The sequence below is a fragment of the Nanorana parkeri genome, unplaced genomic scaffold (genome assembly GCF_000935625.1).
Source record: "Nanorana parkeri isolate BGI_ZX_2015 unplaced genomic scaffold, ASM93562v1 scaffold742, whole genome shotgun sequence".
NCBI lineage: Eukaryota > Metazoa > Chordata > Amphibia > Anura > Dicroglossidae > Nanorana > Nanorana parkeri.
In genome coordinates, this window is record NW_017307010.1 from 759,683 (window position 1) to 770,728 (window position 11,046).

General features: G+C 42.5%; 1 protein-coding gene across 1 annotated transcript in view; it reads right to left on the reverse strand.

Annotated features, from left to right (window-relative positions):
* Positions 1–1,719: 1,719 nt before the first annotated feature.
* The window catches only part of EMCN (endomucin), a 75,348-nt gene continuing 66,021 nt past the window's right edge, over positions 1,720–11,046 (reverse strand). Inside the window, exons 6-7 of the mRNA XM_018564267.1 lie at positions 3,345–3,406; positions 1,720–1,836 (exon numbers count right to left, since the gene is read on the reverse strand). Coding sequence (XP_018419769.1) covers positions 1,790–1,836; positions 3,345–3,406 — 109 coding nt within the window. The 3' untranslated portion in view covers positions 1,720–1,789. The remainder of the gene's footprint in view (positions 1,837–3,344; positions 3,407–11,046) is intronic.

Here is an 11,046-nt window from a genome sequence, read left to right on the forward strand (position 1 = left end):
TAGGTGCATGTTAATAGGAACCTATCATTATGGACATATGAAAGATCCCACTGCTGAATTGTTTTAGAGGTCCAATCACTCTGAGCTTTCCATCACTACCCCTTGAGTCACTGACCCAGAACAAAAAAACTACCAGGGTTATTCACAAAAGGGTGAAGAGTTTGGAGACGGCAAAAGAAGTGAACAATCTAGGACAACATAGCTGATTTGGAAAAATTCTCCAATTCACCTTACTTTCCAGCTCAGCTATGTTGTCCTAGATTGTTCACTTCTCCTGCCTTCTCCAAACCCTTCACCCTTTTGTGAATAACCCTGTAATAGATTAAATGTATTCACAGGCTTTATATAAGTTCTTGGTCAGTTATCCACTAAAAGTAAGTGTTAAGATAACAACCCCAGAGCTTGCACTTTAAGTCAGCAATAGCAATTCTCATATTTCTATCTTTACTAATTCCATTCAAATGATGTATATCAGTAAATTTGTCTGTTGAAAGTTGCTAATATATTTGTACTTGGCATCTTAGCCAGATGTTGTTTTCTTTAAAGTGAACCTGTCTGGTATTTTAAACTTAAATAGTATGTATTTAATAATACTTTACTATATGCAATCTATCATGCACAATACATGCACATTTCCCCATGTTTTATCTCTTTAAAGACCCTGTAAATATGGAAAAATGCCAGTTGATCTGTCAGAAATGCACGCAGCTACCAGTTTCCACTTGTGAAATTACACCACGTGCTTTTTTCTACACTACAATTGTAAGACTCGGTTCAGCTCTGCCCAGTTGTATGTTGTAAATTACGGAATTCTTACCATTCTCATAGGGGTGTATTTATAGAAACTTTGCAGAGCCATTCTTCCTGCAAAACTGTACATTCACTGTGAAGCATGTATATTTGCACTGTGTGAATGGAGGCAAAAACAAATGTTATTAGTATATTTTCTTCCCTGTTCAAATATAATATCAGGAAAATACTGCCTCATGGCCACTAGATGGCGATGAAGAGAATAGAAAATAAGTTCTTCTTTCCTGTGCTCCTCAGCACCATCTAGTGGCCATACAAAACATACTGGAAAGAAAGGATACTAATTTATTTAATTTGGCTTCCATTTGCACAAAACTAATGTACATGTAGCTTCACAGGATGAATGGCTCTGTAATTTTTTTAATAAATACATCCCAATATCTCCACAGCTTAGAGAATAATCGTAGTACGTAGTAATGTACATGTAGCTTCACAGGATGAATGGCTCTATACATTTTTTTATAAATAAATCCCAATATCTACACAGCTTAGGGAATAATCGTTCTGTGGTCAAGTTAAGAACTGGGAAGACTACTTGAGGTAACACAGAAAGTGTGCACAGGACACAGGACAGCTCTGAATTTCTTACACAATCAATAGTATTTTTGCACATATCAAACAGATGTAACGAAATGCATTCATTGATATATATAACAAACAAAACGGGGAGGGGGGGAAGTTAATTGTTAGGGTTTACATAACCTTTAAAAGTGAATCTTAGAGATATACAGCAAAGGGTTTTATGGCTAATAATGGGAACTCGTGCTACTCTGGTAGGAGTTTTTCGTTTTAAAGGTCTAACACAGTTAACAGGTTCACTTTAAATAAACAAAACTCATTGCAATTTCTACTTTGTGAATCATTCTAGGACATAAAAATAATGTTCCTTTATTAATTTGGCACAAATGTAACAGAGACAATTCATTGTAGTTTAGGTTAAACATTCAAATCTGCTTAAAAAAGTGTGGTCACTTATTCTTCAACATTCAATACATTCCATCTGGTTTGATGATGTCCTTTTCGTATCTAGTAAAATACAAAAGAACACCCATTAAATGATAGTATGTTACAATGTGTCGCTTGCTTCAGGCTCTATATTCAAATAAAAGCATAATGTATTTCATTAATAAAGACCTTACTCACTGACCCTGACTCATCAAGCTGCTATAGCAGGTGTGCTAAACAGCACTTAAAGTGTATTTCCACTTTTGCAGCCAAATTGGGATAATGCCTGTTTTATATTTATTACATGTTCCCATTACATGTTCCCAGAAGGGTTTTTAAAAACATCACATCCCTGTCTGCTTTAAACCCAGCAATACACTGAGGCAACAACTGGTTCACCCAAAAGACTCAATGCCAAAACACAAGATGAACAACATTGTGTACATTTCAGTGTATCCCGAAATTCCTCTTTTGTTCAGTCTTCCCAGCCAAGTGCTTTTGGAACGCTCCACCCAACCAGACAATGATCCATTTCACATTTGTGATATAACCAAGTATGCCTAATCAGTATTTAAGATGTATGAATTAGTAAGTGTATTAGTAGCTTATGATTTTTTTTCTATTTATTTGATGTTTAAATAACTTATGTCTTTTTGTTTACAGCCACAGTCCTCATCAGCTAAGCAACTTTTTTTTATTCGCTACATTTACATTTCTTGCTGGAAGTTGAAACGTATGATGGCTTCTTATATCCTGGCATCTTATATCTACCAGGGATCCCAACAGTAAGACATTCATACAGTTTCCAGTTCTTCTCTGCAACCAGTTCAGTGACCAGCTAGTGCTTTAGGGAATGGGGTTGAGGGGTTGAGGGGTGGAGTGTTGTCATTGTATGTGCAGGGAAACTGCTGAGTTGGGGATGGGGTAATGATTTCTCCAGGTGCAATATTGCACAAAGCACGGGATGCAGGCAAAATATTTGCAGGGGGGACTGTGGTTCTAAGCTGTGGCTGAAGGGGGGAAAATAGTGTTCTGAAGAATACTGGCAAGTCAGGAATTGAAAGTATGGATATTGCAGATGAAGTGTGTTGCTTATCCAAGGATGGGGACGCAGGGAAACCTATAAAGACACTATCATGCTGAGTAGTATAAATGTAGGAAAAAGGAAGATGCAGCTGAAGAAGTGGTAACACCCATGTTTTGTTTGGACTTCCCAACCACTAAGATGGATGAGAACAGTATCAGGTCAGGAAGGTGTCACCACTGCAATCCCTAAAAAATATAAGAAGCAAAAGGGTGATTTAACCTATCCAACATGCAGTATCACTTCTAGGGGCTGACCCCAATTTTTCCTGTTTGGAGGTGTCCACCTTTCTTGCAATTCCATTGAAAACACAATTTACAAAGCTCCAACATCAGCCTAAGGTGCTTAATTTTTAGCCATAGATGTTTTTTTGTCATTTTAACTTTTTATTGGCTCAAGTGAAAATAACTGTTGCTTTTTTTTGCACTAAGTATACTTATTCTGGTGTGTTAGCTTTGTGTGTTATGCCTAAAGACTGTGATAGAGATTGCTTTAAGACGCTTACCAGAGTTAGGAGCTTCTGTTTTTACAGAAAGCAGTTTAACATTCTCCTTAGTTTCAGCTGACCTTTACGGTAAATGGAAAAAAAAACACATAAATGTCAGTTATATTTTAAATCAATATTTTAACAATAACTAAAAACAACTGAGCAATAAAATGTATCCTGTTATATCAATTCCCTGTTTCAGATTATGATTCCCTATAGCGGTAGAGATTACTAAAGATTCACAACCATCTGAGAACTACTTATGCCAAGCATGCAAATATACAGTACATAGCACCTTAGCACAGGTTAATCACTGATAGATAAAACCCAATGAGGGTGATGTGAGCTGATGCTGGACTATTGGATCATTTTGGGTTGACTTTAATTCAAGAGGTTTTTCTCGCTGATCTTTTTATTCTTTTAACGTCTTTGTTTTTATAATATCTTAAAGCAAACCTACATTCAGAAAATATGTAGGCTGCTATTGTCGTCTTTGCCTTCTGAAAGTGCTAGTTTCCTGGCTCCCATGCTAATACAGTGGCTTCAGTACTCGTAGTCATAGGCGTGTGCACGGGGTGTGCACGGTGTGTCTGGGCACACCCTAATCACTCTGAGCACAACACCGAAACCCAGGGCCGTTGGTAGCATCTCTAAACTGACAGGTGGGCATGGCCTGGGTGGATGTGACAGAGGTCTCCTCCAGCAGCTGCTGTCATAGCTCCTCTCCTCTATAGCAGCTATAATTGGTCGTCTTTCAGCCTCTCTCCTGTCTATTACCTGGAGCTTTCCGCCCCCTTTTGTCCCTCCCCCAATCGGGTTGCGAGCAGTGGACAGTAGCCTGCCCGATCGGCTGGCCAGGAAGATGGCAAGGACAGCGCACAGGAGCCGACAGTGAGCCCAATGGCCGAGAGTGACCTGGCCAAGCCCTGTAGGAAAAACAGCATAATGGGGCCCAGGAACTGGCCGAACTCTACTCCCCAGGTGAGTGGAGGGCCCCACCAAGAGGAACATGGGGGACTCTGTATGACAGGGATGTATGGGGAAGGGGGGTACACTGTGTGGCAGGAATGTATTGGGGAGCAGGGGACTGTGTGACAAGAATGTATAGGGAGGGGGGAACACTGTGACAGGAATTTATCAGGAGGGGGGACGCTGTATTGTGAGTGGGGGCGGGGCCGGAGCTATCATAAGGCTGCATACCCCTCATTACTGTGGGGTAATGAGGGCTCCGGGTGGGGGGCTTTGATAAATGCACCCTTTACCTCCGCAATAGTGGCCGGCGTGTTTTTAGTCACTGAGCCGGTGGAGAGATCACGAAGATCCCTCTGTGATTGGCACAGCGATACAGAGTGCAGTAGTACTTGCCACTTAAATTTTTCAGCCACAGTCCTCAGTGCCTGGGAAGTTGCGAGGGAGGCTATGGCTTCCCATCCAATCAAGAAGCTGCTTCAATACTACACCCCTGTTGGAAGTGGTAAGGGACAGTTGAAAAACTGATATATATATATGTGTGTGTGTGTGTGTTTTTGTTCTTTTGTGTGCACACCCTAATGCAATTACTTTCACACAGGTATGCAGATCAGTAGTTCTGGCCTTGCTTTGATATAGCTTACTGCATGCTTGTTCTGGATCAATGACTCAAAGTATTCAGGTCAGATAAAGACAAGTAACTAGCATTTTCAGGAGGTCAGCCATAACAGTCTACATGTTTCTCTAAACACAGATGTAAATTAATGTTGAATTTTGGAAACTTGCAACTGGACCAATGAACACTCATGTCAGATTACCAGTGTTTAGGTGTGTCTACCCAATGTGTGCTGGTGGCATCCAACCCCTCTCCCCCATCTTACTTGCTAATCCATGACCAACACAATTTTGGAGAGCTAAATGCATCTCAGTGCTGGGCTAATTTTGCTTAGCAGGGTTAGAGGGCATGCTTTGAAGCCCTGTGGCCTTACCTGGTTGCTTGACCCTGATATCAGGAGGTTTGCCCTCTTGCCTGCTGTTTTTTGATAATAACAAAATAACAAAATTTGGTTTGCTGGATGTTTGCTGAACAATTAAAAAAAAAACCTCTAAATTTCAAACATAGTACCCAAAACACCATTAAAGTCTAAAGTAGCCAAAATGTGTAATATTTTCCTGGCCTTTTTCAAAAAAGTGTTCAACAGGGAGTGGGTTTTTTTATGTGGCTTAAAGGGCAACATTAAAAAATACACAATTCCTTGGGGGATGCCCTAAAGAAGAAATCCAGGAATTTCTTTTTTCACCCTTGTAGTAGGGCTACTCTGGCTCTGCAAGGGTTAACTGCTTGTTTGTGTGTAGGTTAAAAAAACCAAAACAATAATATACTCACCCAAAGCTCAGAGCCGGCTTCTTCTTAGACCGATCCCTGGAATATCTCTCCCCCTCCTCTGCATCAGTCTAAGGTTCAGTAAATCATCGTGTTTATACACCGTACATGACGTGAGAATGCTGAGAAACATGTGCTGCGGAGGAGGGGACAGGCTGGAGGGAGCGACATGACAGCTGGCTGGCTTGGAGCTTTGGGTGAGTAAATCTTTGTTATTTTGGACCCTAGACACAAACAAGCACACACCCCTGCAGTGTGGGGGTAGCCCTACTGCAAGGGTTAATTTAAACAAAATCCTGGAGTTCTGTTTTAAACCTGCATTTGAAATGGTGCACCTGATGATGGTGTACTTCTGAAAAAGTGACATTTAGAAAAATAATGATAATGATAATAAGGGTCTGGTATGGATTTTAAGGAGGATCTCAAACAAAAAAATGGTGTAGGTTTTACCTCCCGCCCCCCTGAACCGCCCCCCTGAACCATACCAGACCACATCGCTTAATGGTGGCTTCTCCATCCTCCTAATAAGTACTATCCTTGTCGCACTCCTCACCGATATGTCCCTTGTAGTGTGGGGTGCTCGCAGTGATTGCGGATGGCGCCGCGAATGTCAGCAATTGTAGAAATGTCACCAGCACACCAATCCTTTTAAGATAGCAAAAGCTTAATTTATTGAAGTTTTGTGTCATATGACCAAACAAGCACTTTCGGGACCGCACAGGGCTAAAGCCTGATGAAGAGACTCTGTGCGGTCCCGAAAGCGCTTGTTTGGTCATATGACACAAAACTTCAATAAATTAAGCTTTTGCTATCTTAAAAGGATTGGTGTGCTGGTGACATTTCTACAATTTCTCCATCCTCCTGTCACCTAATCCCCCTCTTTCAGCTCCGCTTCCCTCTCTAACGACAACTCCCACAATGTCCCACTTCTGGCATGGAAGGGGCATGTCCAGGTTGAGCTCAAGGTGTTGGAAGTTCAGAGGATCAGCTGTTAGCCATGCACAGGGCACTATGATAACAACTAAGGAAAAGGCCCAAGGAGGCCAGCAGGCACACCCACTCCAGGTGGGGCTTCAACCCTAATTCCAGGATATGACCAGTGAGGGCACTGTGTGTCAAAGGAATGGGGTATACAGAGTGTTGGTAAAGGGGGATGCAGGGGGTACCGACTGTGGGGTAATGGGGCTACAGGGAGGGTAATGGGGCATGCAGGTGATGCAGAATGTGACGTAGTAGGGGAATGCAGGGGGGGAAGAATGTTAGGTAGTGGGGGAGGGAAGGGGTGCCAAATGTGGAGAGAGTAGTTGGGGATGCAGGCGGTGCAGAGTGAGGTGTAGTGGGGAATACAGGGGGTGCCAAATGTAGGGTAGTGGGGGATGCAGATTGAAGTGTAATGGCGGTACAGAAAGAATAGTGGGGGATGCAGTTGGTGCAGAGTGAGGTGTAAAAGGGGGATGCAGGGGGTGAAGAATATGAGGCAGTGGGGGATTCAGGGGGTGTAGAATGTGGGGCAGTAGGGGATGCTAGGGCATGTAGCCTGGTATGGTTCAGGGTGGAGCCCTACCTTTCCAGGTCAGCCAGACTACATGCCTGGATAGAAACCTGGTATGAATTTGGAGCCGACTTCCTAATCTATATCAGACCCTATCTAGATATGGAGCCTGGGTGGCCTGGAAAGGAGGAATGGAGGAGATGGCAAGCATGGTCCTACCTCCTGAAACTTACTACATGCATTACAGTACAGTTCTCAAGGACCTCGGGCAAAAAAAACAACAACGTGGGCTTTCCTTCAAAATCCATACCACACTCTTATCCAAGCATGCAGCCTCATTGACCAGGTAATGATGGGCTCTTATTGCTTGTTAAGAATATGTAAATATTTTAATATTCATCATCTGGGCTCAGGTGCACTTTAAAAGTGAACCTGTCAGAGAGGGCGTTATCTGTCATATTTTAAAACCTCATTACATTTCATATCTTCCAGAGGTGACCATTGACAGCTTCCAGCCCTGGATAGGAGCCTTGGTTTTAATACGTAACAGTCATTGTGACAGTTTCCTTTGTAAATGACAGACAAAATTGTGTGCTATGTGATAAAATAAATTTATGTAACACAATTATGTTTCAAATCAAAATAGATGGCTTTAACTCCCAGTTATACAAGATTTTAATTAAAATGTCTTCCTCATCTTTCCGAGGTCGCAATCATGCAAGATATCCAAATCCTGCTGTTTTAATGGCTGGTAATCTACTGTAATTCCTCATAATACTGTAAATATATACTTCACAAAGGGCATGCAGGCAGAGTAATATTTCCAAAGGTAATTAAGTCAAAAGCTCATGGGAATTATTTCATTTACTTAGTAACAGATTACAGCAGTAAATTGGTGTTGTATCAAAGAGAGGACTTGTCTTCATCAAACACAAAAGTGTTATTTAATTTCAGTGTCTTGGCTGTTTGGAAGTGGCTAACCATGTTGCAGATAGCTAATAACAGTGGGAACATTTTAACCATACACCCTGCATCCTCAGTGCATCTCAGTAATCCCGGGCCTTAAAAAAAAAAACACAGGCCTGGCTTTAATGAGCTCCCTTTTTGCCCCCTGCCCCTGTCACATAGACAGGCGCAGAGGCAAAGTACTTTTGTTGTGGGTTGGCAGAGCCTGATGGGGAACTCTGAGAGACAAGTTCCCCATCAAGTCCACCTGACTGATAGCAGACAGCAGTTAGCAGATTTCATAGCCTTCGCTATGGAGTCCAACCACTGCCATCTGCTTTTTTTGTCCAAGAAGAGCTGCATTCAATGGTTCTTCCAAATAAATCCAAAGGTTATTTTAATCCATGATACAGTATACACTTTCCAAAGCTCCCCAGAACAAAAGAAACTCACTCCTTACATGTTTCACCCACAGGGCTTAATCATAGGTCTGAGCAAGCCTTTTGCCAGCACCTGGAGTTTCCCCTTAATATGGATCTTACTGCGGAATCTGAGCGGTGAGTGTTGTGGATTATTTCACTGCCATTTGCTAATTCCTCATCAGGTCCACCTCCCTCGTAATTGACACTCACAAGGGAGGTGGACCCAATGGTAAATAGCCTCTCAGAAATCCATATTAGGCTCGGTCCACGGCCTTTCAGCCATGTATAACAGACAGCCTGTGAACAACCGGTGACTCACCCCCAGTCCCGTTCAGGTGCCAGATGGGATATTCACCAGCGGAAAGCTGAAAGTAAACAAAGGGTGGGGATGCTGGCTGACATTATTACCCAAATACGGCCACGGCCATATCTGGGTAATTATGTCAGTCAGCATCTCTGGCCCATTTTTTTTACATTCAGCTGCTGGCTGGGGAATCTCCAGGCTGGTAGTTGAAAGGGGTTTGGGATGCATAATTGGTTGCTAGGATGCAGGTGGCCCACTGTCCTAGCAACCAATAAACCTTGAACGGCCTTGACATAGATGACAGCTTCCAAGCACATACATGCCCCATCCTGAGTACTGGCATCTCTCTGTGTGCCAGATGAGAGTTGGCCTTAATTACGGACAGTTTCCTAATCTGTAAATAAATCATTTTTTAATTTGTCGCAGCCATAGCGCCTAATTTTTAAAATGGCGGTAATAATTACTACTTAAATCTGGTGCACATGTTGAAATGCAACTACAACTGTTGTTTTAAAGGAACCATACTGCCAGGAAAGTGTTGTACATGCTTTATTAAATTCCCCCCACTGCAGTTGATCTTATTAAACATTGGTTTAACATAGTTAGTGGCTGCTGTTAATCACATCTACAATTCAAGTGGTTTATGAATCTGGTTTTGTAAAAATAAAAGTGTGCACCGGGCTTCTTTACAGAAAGTACTGGGTGCAGGATCTTTCCTACATGGTACAATATATATGTATTACATGGATACAGTTCAGTCCCTATGCCCCCTCAGCACCTTGTCATAGTTTTTTTTTTCCATTTAAAATTTTTGTTTTATTGAACATTAGAAAAGTGAAATACATAGAGTGTGATGAAACATATAACATCTTCCAAGTGGAATGCCGCGTAACTGTCAATCAGCTAGGTTACAATACGAAACAATACAATAAGGACAGTGTTGTTGGTAAGTCCCTCTTAATACAGCAGTAGATCCATACATAGAGATTAACATGCATATTACATATGAGAACGGAATGGGTATGTTGATCGATTGGCCCTTTAGGTCGGTGATCTAAACCCAATAGGCTGTAAGTTTGGTCTATGGTAATGATAATATCATCAAGTAGACGGAGACAGGCAGTAAGACAACACAAACCTTGAGAGACGGGAGTCACAAAAAAGTATAGAGGTAGTAAAGGCAAGTTATAGAAAGCATAGAGTCCTCCATGGTAAAACCACTGAAGACTCCAGGGTAGGTCAGAGGATGGGGTGATGTGGGGGGAGGACACATAGTGTATCGTTTGGGGCACAATCCCTTGAGGCGTATTATCCTTCACCCTATAAAGGGGGTCACAGAGGGTCGGTAGGCAACATGCGTACGTTCTAGTCTTCTACACGGGTTACGCGTGAGTTCTGCATATACCTTTCCCAGGCAGAAGTGGGTCCATGGCGCCCACAATCTGGAGAATTCGGTAAGTTTGTCTTGCTTGATAAAAAAAGAGTTCTTCTATTTCAGAAATGTAATTTACCTGAGTAATCCATTCGGTGAGAGATGGGGGCCTCACATCTCTCCAACGTCTAGGTATCAGTGATCTAGCAAATGCTTGCTGAGAGATTTTTGAGGTCCCCCGCTATCTTCCTCTTGGATATGGAGTAGGTAGACACTTGGATGAAATGCAAGTTGTTCCCCCGTAATTTTAGCGATAAGATCGTGGATCCGTCTCCAATAAGGTTGGAGAATGGCACACGCCCAGAAGATGTGGAGAAGTGTACCTCGTGCCGAGGTGCACCTCCAACAGGTCTCTGCTACTGCAGGGTAAATTTTGTGGAGGAGTGATGGGGTTCTGTACCATCGTGAAAGGATTTTTAAATTGGTTTCTTGGGTCCTACAACTCACTGAGCTTTTGTGGGCCCCAAAACACGCTGTTTCCCATGTATCCTCCGGGATGCCTCGGTCTAGCTCCCTCTCCCAGGCAATTCGCAAGGTGTCGGTTCGAGCAGGAAATGAGGTGTCGAGAAGGGCCTTTGCCAGAGCACGCCTTTTCAAAGCTGGTCATGTCTCTGGCAAAGCCTCCCCGTCTTGCTGGTGAAGTGAGGTAGTGTCTCACCTAGCACCTTGTCATAGTTGTGACAACTATAACTCTGCCCCTATGGCACGGGGATTATTGTTACTACACATGAACTTCTATAAATGACTTATGTCACATTTGAAACTGGTAACA